The sequence below is a fragment of the Hyla sarda genome, chromosome 2 (assembly GCF_029499605.1).
Source record: "Hyla sarda isolate aHylSar1 chromosome 2, aHylSar1.hap1, whole genome shotgun sequence".
NCBI lineage: Eukaryota > Metazoa > Chordata > Amphibia > Anura > Hylidae > Hyla > Hyla sarda.
The window spans coordinates 406,965,190-406,985,732 of NC_079190.1; the positions used below are offsets into that span (position 1 = coordinate 406,965,190).

The 20,543-nt window shown below is 43.6% G+C and overlaps 1 protein-coding gene across 6 annotated transcripts in view; it reads left to right on the forward strand.

The window, feature by feature from the left end:
* LOC130356822 (acetylserotonin O-methyltransferase-like) overlaps window positions 1-20,543 on the forward strand; it is a 77,644-nt gene that overhangs the window by 41,432 nt on the left and 15,669 nt on the right. For all 6 annotated transcript variants that reach the window (XM_056558806.1, XM_056558810.1, XM_056558811.1 and 3 more), the window contains 3 exons: window positions 1,934-2,063; window positions 11,113-11,181; window positions 16,870-16,988. In XM_056558806.1, the coding sequence (XP_056414781.1) occupies window positions 1,934-2,063; window positions 11,113-11,181; window positions 16,870-16,988 (318 nt within the window). The remainder of the gene's footprint in view (window positions 1-1,933; window positions 2,064-11,112; window positions 11,182-16,869; window positions 16,989-20,543) is intronic.

Below are 20,543 nucleotides of genomic sequence, written 5' to 3' on the forward strand. Positions count from 1 at the left end.
AAGTTTTCCAATGGAGTACCCCTTTAATTTACACTGACAATGGACTGGATTACTTTTTAATTACTGTGGTACTAAAGCAAAAGCAATAGACAATACTCAATATTGGCATCTACTAGCCATGTAAAAAAGGATTGTGGGCACTGTATAAGAGAACAATTTATTTAGAACTAAGAGATTGTATTATTAACACATTTCCTTGGATCCAATCATCTGCAATGAAGAAAATACATGATGTCACAGATTACTGATGAACTGTCAACTGTAAGCATTTTTATGTTTTTTGTTTTTTTTTATAAATGTTGATAACAATAAGTTTCAATAGGTTTATTATTGACCTTGTAGAGGGATTACAAAGTAGAATTTCTATATTTGCAGATGACACCAAACTGGGTAAAGTGATCACCACAGAGGATGATAATATAATATTACAGAGGGATCTGGGGAAGCTGGAAAGCTTGGGCACAGACATGGCAAATGAAGTTTAATGTGGAGGAACGTAAAGTTATGCACTTGGACCATAAAAACATGTACAATTATGTGTTAAATAATAAGACATTTGGTAAAACTTCTACTGAAAAAGACTTGGGAGCACTGGTGGACAATAAGCTCAACTTTAGTGATCAGTGCCAGGGAGCATCTGTTAAGGCTAACAAAGTCATGGGATGCATCAAGAGAGGGATAGAGGCAGGTAACAAGGACATAGATTTGCTTCTGTATAAATCACTAGTCAGACCACATATGGAGTATTGTGTCCTATTATGGGCACCTGTATATAAGAAGGACATGGCTGAACTGGAGAGGTTGCAGAGAAGGGCAACAAGGATAATTGATGGTATGGTAGGATTACAATACCAAGACAGGTTATCAAGCTTGGGGTTATCTGTCTTAGTGGCGACTTGAATGCAATGTAGAAATATATGAATGGACAGTACAGAGATCTTTATAGTGATCTTTTCATACCAAGGGAGGTAACCATGACAAGGGGGCATCCTCTACGTCTAGAGGAAGGAAGGTTTCACCATCATAACGGACAGAGATTCTTCAATGTAAGAGCAGTGAGACTATGGAACTCTCTGCCACATGATGTTGCGATGTCTGACTCAATAAACAAGTTCAAGGTGGGCCTGGATGTTTTCCTAGAGAGTAATAACATTAGAGGTTATGGATACGTTGATCCAGGGATTTATTCTGATCACCATATTGGGTTTGGGAAGGAATTTTTCCTCTGCAATGTTTTCTTTTATTTATTTTTTCTTGCCTTCCTCTGTATCAACACAGTAGGGTTTTAGGTTAAACTTGATGGACTCTTGTCTTTTACCTAACTTACAAATGATATTTTTATTATCAAACATTTTTTATTATCAAATATTATCAAGCAAGTACTATAGAGAAAGCTATGAAAGAAAAATTAAAAATAGTCCTACCTAGAGCTTGCTGAGTTTTGAAAAAAAATAAAATAAATAATAATTCATTGATGCAGTTTCACAAGAGTCTGTGATATGTCTGCATGTTTGCCTTTCTGCACCAGTATTATGAACTTAAATCTTGAGACAATACTTCAGGCTGTAGCACAAGAAATCCCACAATGCCTGGCCTAACCTTGGGTTTCATCACCTGAACTAATAGCATCACAAGAAAGTTTGTACCATAAGATCCGCGGGTGTCGGGCCACTCATGTGAAATTGGTCTAACTGCTTTATATCATTAAAGTGCTCTTCTGGAGCATTAAAAGAGTACAAATTCAAACTGGCAATGAAATAACAGGTACCTTAATTTACATGTTACACCCTTTTATTCTGAATGAGAATATCTCTATTTTAAATAATATGATTTACTATTATTGACAACATTTTTGTTTACATGGTACATGCAATGTTTAGATGCTATTGTAAAAAAAACAGGTAGCTATTCTCCTGATTTTATTTCTTTTTAGGTTATTATTCCAATACTGATGTTTCGACTATGTACTTGGTCAAGTCCAGCCCTAGGACACTCTATCACATGATGATGTACTATTCCAATACCATATATATGTGCTGGCACTTCATACCACAAGCTGTAAGGTACTGTGGGGTTAAATATAGTAGAGATTGCACATCATAATTTTCCTTTCTTGCCGGTTTATGTAAATCACATGCTGATTCAGACTAATCAGATTCATTTAACCTTCTTTTGTGGTGAACAATACTTGTATTTACATTTATTTTATTTTTTATCATTGTCCTACTTAAAAAAAAAATAAGTCTAACTTATTTTTTAACAAAATAAGTATGATTAAAGGGGTTATCCAGGGACCTTAAAAAAAATAAAAAGTACTCCACATGGTGTGAAATGTACTTTCTAAGGCCCCTGACTTGTTTCTTGCACCATTCTCTGCTCCACAATGTGCTGTCCTTCTCTGTCCACTACTCTATTTTCTCTCTGCACCTTCCTTCTGCACACCCTATTAAAACTACATTTCCCAGCAGTCCTCATGGCCAAGACTGTTAGAAAGGGGGCATGGCTGAAACAGACTGTATAAGCAGATCACCCTGTGACCAGCACATATGTCTTTAGAAGGCATCCAGTTGCCATGGAGACCGATCAGCACCCCACAATCTCATTGCAGGGGTGCCAATCGGACAGGTGACAGGTGTCACTCCTGTCACAAATCTATTAAATGCAGCAATCAATAATGTCAGTCTTTGACTGGAAGGGCCAACTGCTGATAGCAGCTATCACTTACCATCTATGAAGCAAGTGTAGCTCCTGTGCTTGCTTCATAAACTTACAGCACTATGCGTTAAGGCTTATCACACTCACCAGACACCCTAGATGTAGACCTAAGACCTCCTCTAAATAAATATAGACACCCCAAATAAATATGGATGCCCAAATATAACTCCCAAAAAAGGTCCCCAAAATCAATTTCGACCCTCCCTAATAGAGACCCCCACAATTTATACAGACCTTAGACCTCTATAAAGCTATACCATTTTAACCAGGTTAAATTTTTTATACAGTTTTTTTTCCCTCTTTTTATTTCTCTAAACATTAATTAAAGTGTATTGCCAGTTATACAGAAAAAAATATTATAATGTAGGAATGTGCACAATAATCCAGCACACATTCCTGCACTATCTCTGTATAACATGTATAACTAGAGGTACATTTAAAGCATACCTGTACTTTCAAAATAATTAATAAACCTTGTTTTTTTTACATTAACCCTTCAGAGTGGTGACATGATGATTTTAGTGTTGAGGATTTACTGAACTACTGAGAGCCCCTTACATGGCACACAGCTATTCATTCTCTCCATTTCAGGGAGCTGCAACAGAGTTCAGTTGCATGGCAGCAGTACTTACTGCTGGACTTACTTTACATACGTCTGGCCAATCACAGGACAGCACCTATCCACAAATTCCCTCTCTCTGCCATGCAAATGATATAGTAATATAGAAAATGGACTGCTTAGATTAAACAGGCTGGCACTTTGCTGGGGATGGTTTACAGAAAAGTACAGTTTACATGGCATTTGATATGGAGAAGAAAGGGTAATAATGCACTGGGTTTGTAAGGTGCAATGTGAGCAGAATGGAAACAGCAACAGAATCACTGCAAGGAAGGTGTAAAACAGCCCTAATCTAACCAGTGAACTGCCGATAATGATGATGACTAGAGAGAGGATCACATCAAGGAAAAGGTAACATATCAAATGCAGGTCTAGTCTAAGCAGTGAACTGCTTATAATAGTGATGACTATAATGAGAAGTAAAGTTAATAACATTCCTGAGGCAGCACTGTGTACATGGTAAAAACACAAGTATTAACACAAGGGACAGCTACACAGAATTTTTTGGATTTTTAGATGTAAAGGAATCCTTGTTTTACCTTTAGGTACAGTGTGGCTCCTATGGAGGAGGCACACTGGCTCAGCTTGCATGCACACAGTCTAGGCACTCTCCTGTGCATAACACTACATAAGCCCATCCACACTCCCTGTGTTCTGTCTTAGTCTGTGCTGGCAGAGATTAAATTCCCCTGACAACAGCTGTCACGATGCCGGCTGGCAGGTAGTGGATCCTCTGTGCCAGAGAGGGATTGGCGTGGACCGTGCTAGTGGACCGGTTCTAAGCCACTACTGGTTTTCACCAGAGCCCGCCGCAAAGCGGGATGGTCTTGCTGCGGCGGTAGTGACCAGGTCGTATCCACTAGCAACGGCTCACCTCTCTGGCTGCTGAAGATAGGCGCGGTACAAGGGAGTAGGCAAAGGCAAGGTCGGACGTAGCAGAAGGTCGGGGCAGGCGGCAAGGATCGTAGTCAGGGGCAACGGCAGAAGGTCTGGAAACACAGGCAAGGAACACACAAGGAACGCTTTCACTGGCACTAAGGCAACAAGATCCGGCGAGGGAGTGAAGGGGAAGTGAGGTGATATAGGGAAGTGCACAGGTGTAAAGACTAATTGGAACCACTGCGCCAATCAGCGGCGCAGTGGCCCTTTAAATCGCAGAGACCCGGCGCGCGCGCGCCCTAGGGAGCGGGGCCGCGCGCGCCGGGACAGAACAGACGGAGAGCGAGTCAGGTAGGGGAGCCGGGGTGCGCATCGCGAGCGGGCGCTACCCGCATCGCGAATGGCATCCCGGCTGGCAGCGGAATCGCAGCGCCCCGGGTCAGAGGACGTGACCGGAGCGCTGCCGCGGGGAGAGTGAAGCGAGCGCTCCGGGGAGGAGCGGGGACCCGGAGCGCTCGGCGTAACAGTACCCCCCCTTGGGTCTCCCCCTCTTCTTAGAGCCTGAGAACCTGAGGAGCAGACTTTTGTCTAGGATGTTGTCCTCAGGTTCCCAGGATCTCTCTTCAGGACCACAACCCTCCCAGTCCACTAAAAAAAAATTTTTCCCTCTGACCTTTTTGGCAGCTAAAATTTCTTTGACCGAGAAGATGTCCGAGGAGCCGGAAACAGGAGTGGGAGGAACAGACTTGGGAGAAAAACGGTTGAGGATGAGTGGTTTGAGAAGAGAGACGTGAAAGGCATTAGGGATACGAAGAGAGGGAGGAAGAAGAAGTTTATAAGAGACAGGATTAATTTGACACAAAATTTTGAAAGGACCAAGATAGCGTGGTCCCAACTTGTAGCTAGGGACACGGAAGCGGACATATTTAGCGGAGAGCCATACCTTGTCTCCTGGGGAAAAAACGGGGGGAGCTCTTCTTTTCTTATCCGCGAACTTCTTCATGCGTGATGAAGCCTGTAAGAGAGAATTTTGGGTCTCTCTCCATATGATGGAAAGGTCACGAGAAATTTCATCCACAGCGGGCAGACCAGAGGGCAAGGGAGTAGGGAGGGGGGGAAGAGGGTGACGGCCGTACACCACGAAAAATGGGGATTTGGAGGAAGACTCAGAGACCCTGAAGTTATACGAGAATTCGGCCCATGGGAGGAGATCTGCCCAGTCATCCTGGCGGGAGGAAACAAAATGTTGCAAATAATCACCCAAGATCTGGTTAATCCTTTCTACTTGTCCATTGGACTGGGGATGATATGCAGAAGAAAAATTTAATTTAATCTTGAGTTGTTTACAGAGAGCCCTCCAGAATTTAGACACGAATTGGACGCCTCTATCCGAGACAATCTGCGTAGGCAATCCGTGAAGACGAAAAATGTGTACAAAAAATTGTTTAGCCAACTGAGGCGCAGAAGGAAGACCAGGAAGAGGGATGAAATGTGCCATTTTGGAGAATCGATCAACGACCACCCAAATAACTGTTGCCACGGGAAGGGGGTAAATCAGTAATAAAATCCATACCAATCAGAGACCAAGGCTGTTCGGGGACAGGCAGAGGATGAAGAAAACCAGCGGGCTTCTGGCGAGGAGTCTTATCCCGGGCACAGATAGTGCAGGCTCGCACAAAGTCCACAACATCCGTCTCCAGAGTCGGCCACCAATAGAAGCGGGAGATGAGTTGCACAGATTTCTTGATACCCGCATGACCTGCGAGATGGGAGGAGTGACCCCATTTGAGGATTCCGAGGCGTTGGCGAGGAGAAACAAAGGTCTTTCCGGGAGGAGTCTGCCTGATGGAGGCAGGAGAAGTGGAGATCAGGCAGTCAGGTGGAATGATGTGTTGCGGAGAGAGTTCAACTTCTGAGGCATCCGAAGAACGAGAGAGAGCATCGGCCCTAATGTTCTTATCGGCAGGACGAAAGTGAATCTCAAAATTAAATCGGGCAAAGAACAGAGACCACCGGGCCTGGCGAGGATTCAGCCGTTGGGCAGACTGGAGGTAGGAGAGGTTCTTGTGGTCGGTGTAGATAATAACAGGAGAACTTGATCCCTCCAGCAGATGCCTCCATTCCTCAAGTGCTAATTTAATGGCTAGAAGCTCTCGATCCCCGATGGAGTAGTTCCTCTCCGCTGGAGAGAAGGTCCTAGAGAAAAAACCACAAGTGACAGCATGCCCGGAAGAATTTTTTTGTAGAAGAACAGCTCCAGCTCCCACTGAGGAGGCATCAACCTCCAATAGGAAGGGTTTGGAAGGGTCAGGTCTGGAGAGGACGGGAGCCGAAGAAAAGGCAGACTTGAGTCGTTTAAAGGCGTCTTCTGCTTGAGGAGGCCAGGACTTGGGATCAGCATTTTTTTTGGTTAAAGCCACGATAGGAGCCACAATGGTAGAAAAATGTGGAATAAATTGCCTGTAATAATTGGCGAAGCCCAAAAAGCGTTGGATAGCACGGAGTCCGGAGGGGCGTGGCCAATCTAAGACGGCAGAGAGTTTGTCTGGATCCATCTGTAGTCCCTGGCCAGAGACCAAATATCCTAGAAAAGGAAGAGATTGGCATTCAAACAGACATTTCTCAATTTTGGCATAGAGTTGGTTGTCACGAAGTCTCTGAAGAACCATACGGACATGCTGGCGGTGTTCTTCTAGATTGGCAGAAAAAATTAGGATATCGTCCAGATATACAACAACACAGGAGTATAACAGATCACGAAAAATTTCATTGACAAAGTCTTGGAAGACGGCAGGGGCGTTGCACAGTCCAAAGGGCATGACCAGATACTCAAAGTGTCCATCTCTGGTGTTAAATGCCGTTTTCCACTCGTCCCCCTCTCTGATGCGGATGAGGTTATAGGCGCCTCTTAAGTCCAATTTAGTGAAGATGTGGGCACCTTGGAGGCGATCAAAGAGTTCAGAGATGAGGGGTAAGGGGTAGCGGTTCTTAACCGTGATTTTATTAAGACCGCGGTAGTCAATGCAAGGACGTAGGGAGCCATCCTTTTTGGACACAAAGAAAAATCCGGCTCCGGCAGGAGAGGAGGATTTACGGATAAAGCCCTTTTTTAGATTCTCCTGGACGTATTCGGACATGGCAAGAGTCTCTGGGGCAGAGAGAGGATAGATTCTGCCCCGGGGTGGAGTAGTGCCCGGGAGGAGGTCGATAGGGCAATCATAAGGCCTGTGAGGAGGTAGAGTCTTAGCTTGTTTTTTGCAGAAAACATCCGCGAAGTCCATATAGGCCTTAGGGAGACCGGTTACTGGAGGAACCACAGAGTTACGGCAAGGGTTACTGGGAACCGGTTTTAGACAGGTCTTGGAACAAGAGGACCCCCAACTCTTGATCTCCCCAGTGGACCAATCCAGGGTAGGGGAATGAAGTTGAAGCCAGGGAAGTCCAAGGAGAATTTCCGAGGTGCAATTGGGGAGGACCAAAAGTTCAATCCTCTCATGATGAGATCCGATGCTCATAAGAAGGGGCTCCGTGCGGAAACGTATGGTACAGTCCAATCTTTCATTATTTACACAATTGATGTAGAGGGGTCTGGCGAGACTGGTCACCGGGATGTTGAACCTGTTGACGAGAGAGGCCAAAATAAAATTTCCTGCAGATCCAGAGTCCAAGAAGGCCACTGTAGAGAAGGAGAAGGCAGAGGCAGATATCCGCACAGGCACAGTAAGACGTGGAGAAGCAGAGTAAACATCAAGGACTGTCTCACCATTGTGCGGAGTCAGCGTACGTCTTTCCAGGCGGGGAGGACGGATAGGACAATCTCTCAGGAAGTGTTCGGTACTAGCACAGTACAGGCAGAGGTTCTCCATACGGCGTCGTGTCCTCTCTTGAGGTGTCAGGCGAGACCGGTCGACCTGCATAGCCTCCACGGCGGGAGGCACAGGAACAGATTGCAGGGGACCAGAGGAGAGAGGAGCCGAGGAGAAGAAACGCCTCGTGCGAACAGAGTCCATATCTTGGCGGAGTTCCTGACGCCTTTCGGAAAAACGCATGTCAATGCGAGTGGCTAGGTGAATAAGTTCATGTAGATTAGCAGGAATTTCTCGTGCGGCCAGAACATCTTTAATGTTGCTGGATAGGCCTTTTTTGAAGGTCGCGCAGAGGGCCTCATTATTCCAGGACAATTCTAAAGCAAGAGTACGGAATTGTACGGCATACTCGCCAACGGAAGAATTACCCTGGACCAGGTTCAACAGGGCAGTCTCAGCAGAAGAGGCTCGGGCAGGTTCCTCAAAGACACTTCGGATTTCCGAGAAGAAGGAGTGTACAGAGGCAGTGACGGGGTCATTGCGGTCCCAGAGCGGTGTGGCCCATGACAGGGCTTTTCCGGACAGAAGGCTGACTACGAAAGCCACCTTAGACCTTTCAGTGGGAAACAGGTCCGACATCATCTCCAGATGCAGGGAACATTGGGAAAGAAAGCCACGGCAAAACTTAGAGTCCCCATCAAATTTATCCGGCAAGGATAAGCGTATCCCAGGAGCGGCCACTCGCTGCGGAGGAGGTGCAGGAGCTGGCGGAGGAGATGACTGCTGAAGCTGTGGTAGTAACTGTTGTAGCATAACGGTCAGTTGAGACAGCTGTTGGCCTTGTTGCGCTATCTGTTGTGACTGCTGGGCGACCACCGTGGTGAGGTCAGCGACAACTGGCAGAGGAACTTCAGCGGGATCCATGGCCGGATCTACTGTCACGATGCCGGCTGGCAGGTAGTGGATCCTCTGTGCCAGAGAGGGATTGGCGTGGACCGTGCTAGTGGACCGGTTCTAAGCCACTACTGGTTTTCACCAGAGCCCGCCGCAAAGCAGGATGGTCTTGCTGCGGCGGTAGTGACCAGGTCGTATCCACTAGCAACGGCTCACCTCTCTGGCTGCTGAAGATAGGCGCGGTACAAGGGAGTAGGCAAAGGCAAGGTCGGACGTAGCAGAAGGTCGGGGCAGGCGGCAAGGATCGTAGTCAGGGGCAACGGCAGAAGGTCTGGAAACACAGGCAAGGAACACACAAGGAACGCTTTCACTGGCACTAAGGCAACAAGATCCGGCGAGGGAGTGAAGGGGAAGTGAGGTGATATAGGGAAGTGCACAGGTGTAAAGACTAATTGGAACCACTGCGCCAATCAGCGGCGCAGTGGCCCTTTAAATCGCAGAGACCCGGCGCGCGCGCGCCCTAGGGAGCGGGGCCACGCGCGCCGGGACAGAACAGACGGAGAGCGAGTCAGGTAGGGGAGCCGGGGTGCGCATCGCGAGCGGGCGCTACCCGCATCGCGAATCGCATCCCGGCTGGCAGCGGAATCGCAGCGCCCCGGGTCAGAGGACGTGACCGGAGCGCTGCCGCGGGGAGAGTGAAGCGAGCGCTCCGGGGAGGAGCGGGGACCCGGAGCGCTCGGCGTAACAACAGCCAGTGGACTTTGCAGAGAAGTAAGACACATTGGGGGAGATTTATCAAAGGATTTAGACAGTTTTTTCCTGTCTAAATTTGTCGCACAGAAAGTCGAAGTCTAAATATGTGCAACTTTTTTGCGACTTTTGCTTTAGAGGATTTTTTGAACATGATGCATTCTAGTATATTTTAGATAAAAAATGCATTGGTGCTGAATTTATCCAAAGCGACTTTTCGGCGACAAGTCACATCGGCTGAAAGTACGCCGAAATGTCAGACCATGCTGGAGCAGGTTTACATACAGTCTAACCATAGATCTCGAAGTTCGTGCGCAGAATTTATCAGGAGCCGTGCACAATAGACCAGCCTAACCCTCTGTAGTTTGGTCTATATTGATGCGGGACATAGACAGCTTTGATAAATCTTCCTCATTAAGGGGAATTTATCAAGCAATTTAGACAGTTTTTACCTCTTAATTTGTGGCTGGAAAAGTTTCAGGCTGTTTTCGTGCAACTTTTTCTGCAACATTTCATTTAGAACTTTGAATTTTTATTACTACAAAGTGATCTGATTTAGATCACTTTGTGCAGTGTTAACTAATTTATGATTTGGGACTTTTCTGCGAAAAGTTGCAAAAAAGTTGCACGGATGCACATATTTAGAAGAAATCACAGGGCACTTCAACCCTCTCCTATATGTCTCCATGCGACAATTGTATTAACGTCTTTACGACTTTTAATACAATTGTCACACGGCCTGCCACTGCTCTACGCCATTTAAACTAAGCAGTTCAGTGGGCATTCTTCAATGTCATTTGCTAAATATGGCGCATGGACCCCACTTTGCTGGCAACTTTTTTTTTATCTAAAGTGAACAAAAAACAAGTTCACTTTTGATACATGCCCTCCTTGTTTCTAGGACAACTTTTTCCTTGGATAAAGAGTCATTTTGGCAAATGAATGATTTACAGATATTTTAGAAATCACATGTAGGGCACTTTTTGAAATGTCAGTGACCATTTAAGAAAAGGTTGAGGATGGAGAGTAGAGGTGAGCATACATTTTTAATAACTCACTATCATTATCTCTCCTGACTTCCGCATACACATGACTGTTCGACATGGTTGTTTTTACAATTCATTATGATTTCTGTCTGGAGTTGCTTATAAAATGTTAAATTCTATCTATGGGAGTTAAATATTGAAAGAAGTAAGAATAAAGCAGACAGTCTAGATTTATAAAACACCTTACCTAAAATGTCTTTATAAGAAAAAAAGATGCAAAGTTAACAATTTCTTTAATACAGGAGAAACTTTAAAAATAAACAATGAAACACAATCAAAATGTTGATAGTATTTGTATGACAATGTGGATTTTAGATAATTGAACATAATAATGTTCAATAAAACAAAGGACATTTTTCACAACTATAAACTTGATCAAATAATGTTCCTTTTTATATTTCAGAGAAGGAAAAAGTCAGTATGAAAGGGCTTTTGGGATATCTTCAAAAGAAGTGTTTGAAGCGGTTTACAGGTAAATTGTGAACAAATCTTGGAAACAATCACCTGCCAATAAGGTTTTGCACATAAATGAAAAGTTTAAGCCCACTATATATATGCCTCTCGTATCTCCCGTTGCATACACACTGTAAGAACATGTGTTTGTTATGTAAATATCCGGCTATAGCATTTTAACCCCTTAAGGATGCCAGGCATATCCATACGCCCCCGTTTTAAAGTCTTTAAGGACTGAGGGCGTATGGGTACACCCGTGGGAATTTCGGTCCCCGCCGCTCGCCGGGCAGGGACTGGACCGGAGAGACTGCTGATATCAGCAGGCACCCCATGCAAACCCCTGAGGGGTCCTGAAACCCCCCCATGTCAATTCAGACTGGCGATTTGCAGCTATTCCGGGTCAATCGGGTCTCTGGTGACCCGGTGACCCAGAAAAAAAGGGTGAATGGGGCTGTCCGAGACAGCCCCATTCATCCTTACCCAGCAGGAGTGAGGTGGCACAGGTGCCGCCTCACGATCACGTGATTGTTCGATCGGAACGACCGACCAATCACGACCCTGCTGGGCGGTGATCGGGATGGCGATCATGGTGGCGATCGGGGCCGGTGGGGATCTCCTACCTTGCCCTGATCCGGTGGGGGTCCCCTCTGGTGTGGTGGCGGCGACAAGAGCAGCAGGATCGGTGGCAGCGGCGGCGGTCCCGGCGGCAGGATACAGCAGGAGGTGAGGCCTGTTCACCTCCTGCTGTTGCTTAGCAACAACTCTCGGCATGCGAAGCCAAAGGGCATGCAGGGAGTTGTAGTTTTGCAACAGCTGAAGTTCCAACTACAACTCCCAGCATAGCCTTTGGTAGTCTGTGCATGCTGAGGGATGTAGTTATGCAACAGCTGGAGGCACATTTTTTCTATGAAAAAGTGTGCATCCAGCTGTTGCATAACTACAACTCCCAACATGCACAGACTACCAAAGGGCATGCTGGGAGTTGTAATTGGAACTCCAGCTGTTGTAAAACTACAACACTCAGCATGCCCTTCGACTGTCAATGTATGCTGATTGTTGCAGTTTTGCAACAGCTGGAGACACATTGGTTGTGAAACCGAGTTTGTTACCTAACTCAGTGTTTTGCAACCAGTGTGCCTCCAGCTGTTGCAAAAATACAACTCCCAGCATGCACTGAGAGACTGTACATGTTGGGAGTTCTTTTTTTGCAACAGCTGGAAGCACACTGTTTGCGAAACACTGAGTTAAGTAAAAAAAAACTCTGTGTTTCGCAACCAATATGCTTCCAACTGTTGCATAACTATAACTCCCAGCATGTATGGTCTGTCAGTGCATGTATGGTCTGTAGTTTTGCAACAACTGGAGGTTTACCCGCCCATGTGAATGTACAGGGTACATTGACACGGGCGGGTTTTCTGCTGCAAGTTTGAGATGCGGCAAATTTTCCGCCGCAGCTCAAACTCCCAGCGAGAAACTCACTGTAAACCCGCCCGTGTGAATGTACCCTAAAAACACTACACCTACACTACACAACATAAAAAGTAAAACACTACATATACATATACCCTACACAGTCTCCCCCCCCCCCTTCAATAAAAAAAAAAAATATGTCTTGTACGGCACTGTTTCCAAAACGGAGCCTCCAGCTGTTGAAAAACAACAAATCACAGTATTGCCGGACAGCCACTCACTGTCAAGGCTTGCTGGGAGTTTCGCAACAGCTGGAGACACCCTGTTTGGGAAACACTGCCGTAGGGTATTTTTGTGCCAGATCCAAATCCCCAATTTAGGCCTCAAATGCCCATGGCCCTCTCTCGCTTCGGAGCCCTGTCGGTTTTCAAGGAAACAGTTTAGGGCCACATATGTGGTATCTCCGTACTCGGGAGAAATTGCGTTACAAATTTTGGGGGGCTTTTTCTCCTTTTACCCCTTATGAAAAGGTAAAGTTGGGGTCTACACCAGCATGTTAGTGTAAAAAAAAAAAATTTACACTAATATGCTGGTGTTGCCCCATACTTTTAATTTTCACAAGCGGTAAAAGGAAAAAAAGACCCCCAAAATTTGTAACGCAATTTCTCCTGAGTACAGAACTATCCCATATGTGGGCGTAAAGTGCTCTGCGGGCACACAACAGGGCTCAGGAGTGAGAGCCTGCCATGTACATTTGAGGTCTAAAGTGGTGATTTGCACAGGGGTGGCTGATTTTACAGCGGTTCTGACATAAACGTAAAACAATAAATACCCAGATGTGACCCCATTTTGGAAACTACACCTCTCACAGAATGTAACCAGGGGTATAGGTTGACGAATTTTCGTTAAAGTTGGATGTGGTGTTACCCTACATTTTTTATTTTTACAAGGGAGAATAGGAAAAAAGCACCCACATATGTGGATGTAAAGTGCTCTGCAGGTGAACTTGGCAAGAGAATGTGTCCGAAATTGAAGGCCATGTGTGTTTACAAAGCCCCCATAGTACATAGTGCCAGAACAGTGGACACCCCACATGTGACCCCATTTTGGAAACTACATCCCTCACATAATGTAATAAGGGGTACAGTGAGCATATACATCCAACAGGTGTCTGACACATTTTTTTGGAACAGTGGTCCTTGAAAATGAAAAATATTTTTTTTTATTTGCACAGTCCAAAGATCTGTCAAACGCCAGTGGGGTGTAAATGTTCACTGCACGCCTTATTAAATTCTGTGAGGGGTGTCATTTCCAAAATGGGGTCACATGTGGGGGGGGGGTCCGCTGTTCTGGCACCACGGGGGGGGGGGGGGGGGGGGGGTTGTAAACACACATGGCCTCCCACTTCTATTCCAACCAAATTCTCTCACCAAAAGCTCAATGTCACTCCTTCTCTTCTGAGCATTGTAGCTCGCCCGGAGAGCACTTTACATCCACATATGGAGTATTTCCATACTCAGAAGAAATGGGGTTACAAATTTTGGGAGGCTTTTTCTCTAATTACCCCTTGTGAAAATGAAAAATTTAGGGTAGCACCAGCATTTTAGTGAAAAAAATCTAATTTTTCACTTTCACGTCCAACTTTAGCAGAAATTTGTCAAGCACCTGGGGGGTGTTAAGTCTCACTGTACCCCTTGTTACATTCCTTGAGGGGTTTAGTTTCCAAAATATTATGCCATGTTTTTTTATTTTTTTTATTTTTTTTTGCTGTTCTGGCATCATAGGGGCTTCCTAAATGCAACATGTCCCCCAAAAACCATTTCAGTAAAATTTGCTTTCCAAAAGCCAAATGTGACTTCTCTTCTGAGCATTGTAGTGCGCCCGCAATGCACTTGATGTCCACACATGGGGTATTTCCATACTCAAAAGAGATGGGGTTACAAATTTTGGGGGGCATTTTCTCCTTTAACCCCTTGTAGAAATGTAAAATTTGGGGGAAAACCAGCATTTTTGTGAAAAAAAAAATCATTTACACGTCTGACTTTTACAAAAAGTCGTCAAACACCTATGGGGTGTTAAGGTTCAGCAGACCCCTTGTTACGTTCCTTGAGGGTTGTAGTTTCCAAAATAGTAGGCCATGTTATTGTTATTTTGTTTTTTTGGCACCATAGGGGCTCCCTAAATGTGACATGCCCCCCAAAAGCCATTTCAGATAAACTCACTCTCCAAAATCCCATTGTCACTCCTTCCCTTCTGAGCTTTGTATTACACCCACAGAGCACTTTACATCCACATATGAGGTATTTCCTTACTCAAGAGAAATTGGGTTACAAATTTTGGGGCCTTTCTTCTTTTACCCCTTGTAAAAATTTCAAAAACTAGGTCTACAAGAACATGCGAGTGTAAAAAATGAAGATTTTGAATTTTCTCCTTTACCTTACTGCTATTCCTGTGAGACACCTAAAGGGTTAACATGCTTTCTGAATTTCATTTTGAATACTTTGGTGGGTGCAGTTTTTATAATGGGGTCATTTATGGGGTATTTCTAATATCAAGACCCCTCAAATCCACTTCAAAACTGAACTGGTCCCTGAAAAATTCTGATTTTGAAAATTTTGTGAAAAATTGGAAAATTGCTGCTGAACTTTGAAGCCCTCTGATGTCTTCCAAAAGTAAAATGATGTCAACTTTATGATGCAAATATAAAGTAGACATATTGTATATGTGAATCAATATATAATTTATTTGTAATATCAATTTTCCTTACAAGCAGAGAGTTTAAATGTTAGAAAAATGTTCACAATTTTCAACATTTTTATGAAATTTGGGGATTTTTCACCAAGAAAGGATACAAGTAACAACGAAAATTTTCCACTGTGTTAAAGTAGGATATGTCACGAAAAAACAATCTCGGATTGTATTGGCTAGTATTACCTAATTTAGATGTGCCTTTTTATATGAAGATGATATGAAGTCAATATATAAAATGGTAGCTGCTCTATGCACAGTATTATCCTTCCTGTGCCAAAAGTAAGTATAAGGTGAACTGGTGCAGCGTTAAGAAATTGTCTGGAGTGCCATAAATGACCAGGTTGTCTACATTTAAAGGGGTTTTCCAGGATTTTTTTTTTTTACTTGACTATGCTACAGGTGCTGTAAAGTTAGTGTAGTTCATAATATAGTGCCTGCACCTGTCTCTGATGGCTGGTCTCGTATTCTTATGTGATCTTCGCTCTGGATATTCATTTTTAACAGCATACGAAACTACTCCTGTCTCGGGTATTCCTAGGATACAGGGCGGCCGAGGCCTGACATCACTAGTCAGGTGATGACAGGAGCCTGTCTGCTTCAATGGGTGGAGCGACCACAGGGAATTAGCAACAGCTGGAGGGACCCTGATTAGAAAGCACTGACCTTTTTCATTGAATCTAGTTTGTTTGTTGTTGAATGGGTGGGGTGCCTGATGTGTGGGAGGTAGGAAAGTGGAATTCTGGGATTTGTAGTAAAAAAGAAAACTTCAACAGGAAATACTAAGGTTCACAAAAAGATAGCCACAGCTTTATGATAATCTCACAACATACCCCCAAAAAAAGCACAGATCCTTCCTAAGCATGTCCATTACTGCCTGGCAAGTAGGTGCTAAAATCACCTTATGATGGATAACCCCTTTAACACCCTGTAGGCAACATATTATCAATTGAAAACTAAGATGCCTATAAATAGTTTATTTGTAGGGGCCCTCTGTTCGTGTCCACCTCTGGGTAAATTGCTTTGAAGCCAAGGGACTTTTAGTTATGTAAGCTGCTGTGACATCACAATAGTGTTTCTGTAAGTTGTTTATATCACAAGTTAGTTTCATTCAGGTAAACTTTTGTGACTTCACAAGGAAGTTTCAGTCAGATGAGCTACTGTGACATCACAACTATGCTAAGTGGTATTTCCATCTATCTCCACAGGACAGGGGATAGATAACAAGCTGATCAGTGAAGGTTTGACTGCTAGGACCCCCACTGATCCCAAGAACGGGAACAGAAGTGTCACCAGAATGAACAGAGCTCACTGTGCATCTGCAGCCAGCTCTTCATTCATTCTCTATGGGGGTTTCAAACATTGCCAAGTGTTGAGCTCAAATAATTTGGAAATTTAAAGCAATATAAGGGAATAGTTCTCATTCCTACTGTATTCACTTCAGTCTTTGGTAGTAAAAGCTGCAGTGGCTGTTTGTTAAAACCCCCTGAAAGACATTTCCTGTTTTAGAATGTTTATGCAACTAATTATATATATTGTATTAAATTAGATCAGAAGAGGAAATGTTAACTTTCATGCATCATATGGACTCAATATGGAATATCTGCGGAAAAGATGTTATCCACGCTTTCGACCTCTCTGTGTTCCACACAGTCTATGATCTTGGAGGTAAATTGATTTATTTTAACATAAGACAGGTCAATAGAATTTTCGTATTGACATTTCTTAAGAACAATATTTTTATAGTCACAATCTAATGTCAGAAGCAAAGGTGAGTGGCAGTGCATGAGGTAGACACTGCCTCTGAAAGACTGCCTTCCTTAAAGGGCTATTCCAGGGAAAAACTTTTATTTTTAATTTTTATATCAACTGGCTCCAGAAAGTTAAACAGACTTGTAAATTACTTCTATTAAAAAACCTTAACCCCTTAACGACGCAGGACGTATAGTTACATCCTTCACCGGCTCCCGCGATATGAAGCGGGGTTGCAGCGCGACCCCGCATCACATCGCGTCGGTCCCGGCGCTCATCAACGGCCGGGACCCGCGGCTAATACCACACATCGCCGATCGCGGCAATGTGCGGTATTAACCCTTTAGAAGCGGCGGTCAAAGCTGACCACCGCTTCTGAAGTGAAAGTGAAAGTATCCCGGCTAGTCAGTCGGGCTGTTCGGGACTGCCGCGGTGAAATCGCGGCATTCCGAACAGCTTACAGGACACCGGGAGGGCCCTTACCTGCCTCCTCGGTGTCCGATCGATGAATGACTGCTCCGTGCCTGAGATCCAGGCAGGAGCAGTCAAGCGCCGATAACACTGATCACAGGCATGTTAATACACGCCTGTGATCTGTGTAAGAGATCAGTGTGTGCAGTGTTATAGGTCCCTATGGGACCTATAACACTGCAAAAAAAATGTCAAAAAAAAGTGTTAATAAAGGTCATTTAACCCCTTCCCTAATAAAAGTTTGAATCACCCCCCTTTTCCCATAAAAAAATAAAACTGTGTAAATAAAAATAAACATATGTGGTATCACCGCGTGCGTAAATGTCCAAACTATGAAAATATATCGTTAATTAAACCGCACGGTCAATGGCGTGCGCGCAAAAAAATTCCAAAGTCCAAAAAAGCGTATTTTGATCACTTTTTATACCATTAAAAAATGAATAAAAAGTGATCAAAAAGTCCGATCAAAACAAAAATCATACCGATAAAAACTTCAGATCACGGCGCAAAAAATGAGTACTTATACCGCCCTGTACGTGGAAAAATAAAAAAGTTATAGGGGTCAGAAGATGACATTTTTAAACGTATACATTTTCCTGCATGTAGTTATGATTTTTTCCAGAAGTGCGACAAAATCAAACCTATATAAGTAGGGTATCATTTTAACCGTATGGACCTACAGAATAATGATAAGGTGTCATTTTTACCGAAATATGCACCGCGTAGAAACGGAAGCCTCCAAAATTTACAAAATGCTGTTTTTTCTTCGATTTTGTCGCACATTGATTTTTTTTTTTCGTTTTGCCGTGCATTTATGGGCAAAATTACTAATGTCACTGCAAAGTAGAATTGGTGATGCAAAAAATAAGCCATAATATGGATTTTTAGGTGGGAAATTTAAAGAGTTATGATTTTTAAAAGGTAAGGAGGAAAAAACGAAAGTGCAAAAACTGAAAAACCCTTAAGGGGTTAAAGGGGTTATCCAGGAGAAAACTTTTTTTAACCAGTAGAAAAAAACCTGCATTGGAGCACTCACCTCAGACGCCAGGTATGTAGTGCAGAAAAACGCCTTTATTTTCGTTTTCAAAGCTGTGTACACTTGCAGGGAGGTGGAGAGATGGTACACAAGTGGGTGGACTGTACCGGTGGGCACCGGTAGCCCACCGGTACAGTCCACCCGCTTGTGTACCATCTCTCCACCTCCCTGCAAGTGTATACAGCTTTGAAAACGAAAATAAAGGCATTTTTTCTGCACTACATACCTGGTGTCTGAGGTGAGTGCTAAAATGCAGGTTTTTTTCTACTGGTTAATAGTGTTGAGCGGCATAGGCCATATTCGAATTTGCTATATTTCGCAAATATATATCGACGAATATTCGTTATATATTCGCTAAATTCGAATATTCGTAATATTCGCGTTTTATTTTCGCATATGCGCAAATTTGCATATGCGAAAATCAGCATATAATTTTTTTTGCATAAACTAAAATTTGCATATGCGGAAATTTGCATATACAAAAATTAGCATAAATTAGCTGTCTCACACAGTAGTATTAGAGCCTTCTTTACACCACACAAGCTGGAAGCAGAGAGGGATGATCTCTGTGATGTGTACTGTGAAAAAAAAAAAAAAAAAAGAATATTCGTAATTACGAATATATAGTGCTATATTCGCGAATAAAATTCGCATTGCGAATATTCGCGAGCAACACTACTGGTTAATGATTGAACTTTGCCTATATTGTGAAGCACACCTGACGCCGCAGTGAAGTGTGGCACGGCTGGAGTGTCATCTGCTTGCCAGCAGGTGAATGACTGTATACGGGAGTGAAATCGGACGGTGCCAGGTTAATCGTTTTCCCTGTGTGAGATTTGTAAATTACTTCTATTAAAAATATTAATCCTTTCAGTACTTATGAGCTTCTGAAGTTAAGGTTGTTCTTTTCTGTCTAAGTGCTCTCTGATGACACGTGTCTCCGGAACCTCGCAGTTTAGAAGAGGTTTGCCATGGGGATTTGCTTCTAATCTGGGCGGTTCCCGAGACATGTGTCATCAGAGAGTACTTACACAGAAAAGAACAACCTTAACTTCAGAAGCTCATAAGTACTGAAAGGATTAAGATTTTTTATTAGACGTAATTTACAAATCTGTTTAACTTTCTGGAGCCAGTTAATATATAAAAAAAAAAGTTACTTTCCTGGATAACCCCTTTAACCCACCCTGATGCAGCAAACCTTTATGATACATACCTCAGCTGCTGTGGATCTTCTTTTTTAAAGGGAAGTTGGTGTTGTGTATTAAGAAATAAGAGTAATCTTCTGCTTACTCTTCAAAATGAGGATCTGCAGAAATTGAGGTATAATAAAGAATAATGTGTTTTTTACTATATATTAGAGAGAAAATTAGAATTTCCTAATCTGCATAAATGCCCTGTGATCTCCCTGGTGACTTCTAATTTTATTAACATATACAGTAGGGGTTACATTGAATCTGTATAATGTAGCAAGTAGACACTGTGCACACTATACTTGTCACCTAAGGTAGGGATCATGCAGTCTTGATCTCACCCTATCCATTGTTCCTATCTATCAGGACAATCCACCCTAAATGGCATCCTCCACAGCCTCCAATTGGGGGGGCACTCCCTTCTCTGGGCTATGTGCTTAGTGACATATGGGAAAGTCAGACAAGCAGATTTAAACCAAGACAAAATCACTGCATAAGTGCAAAAAAAGAAAAAAAAAAAAAAAGGGAAACAAGCCAAGGGGTCAATACCATGAAAGTCACGTCATGTCCAAGTTTGCAAGCAAAAATTAGTGTTATAGAACAGGCATACAGTCAAGATCCTAGTAAATCTGAATAGTAAGAACGCTAGTGAAGGCTGTAGAAATACCAATTACAGGCTTCTGAGGCCAGCAGACACCTGTTTTAATAAACATTGAATGAATGTATCGGACTCTGAGGCCATCACTGAATGGCCCAATGTCTCAGCCTTCTAAT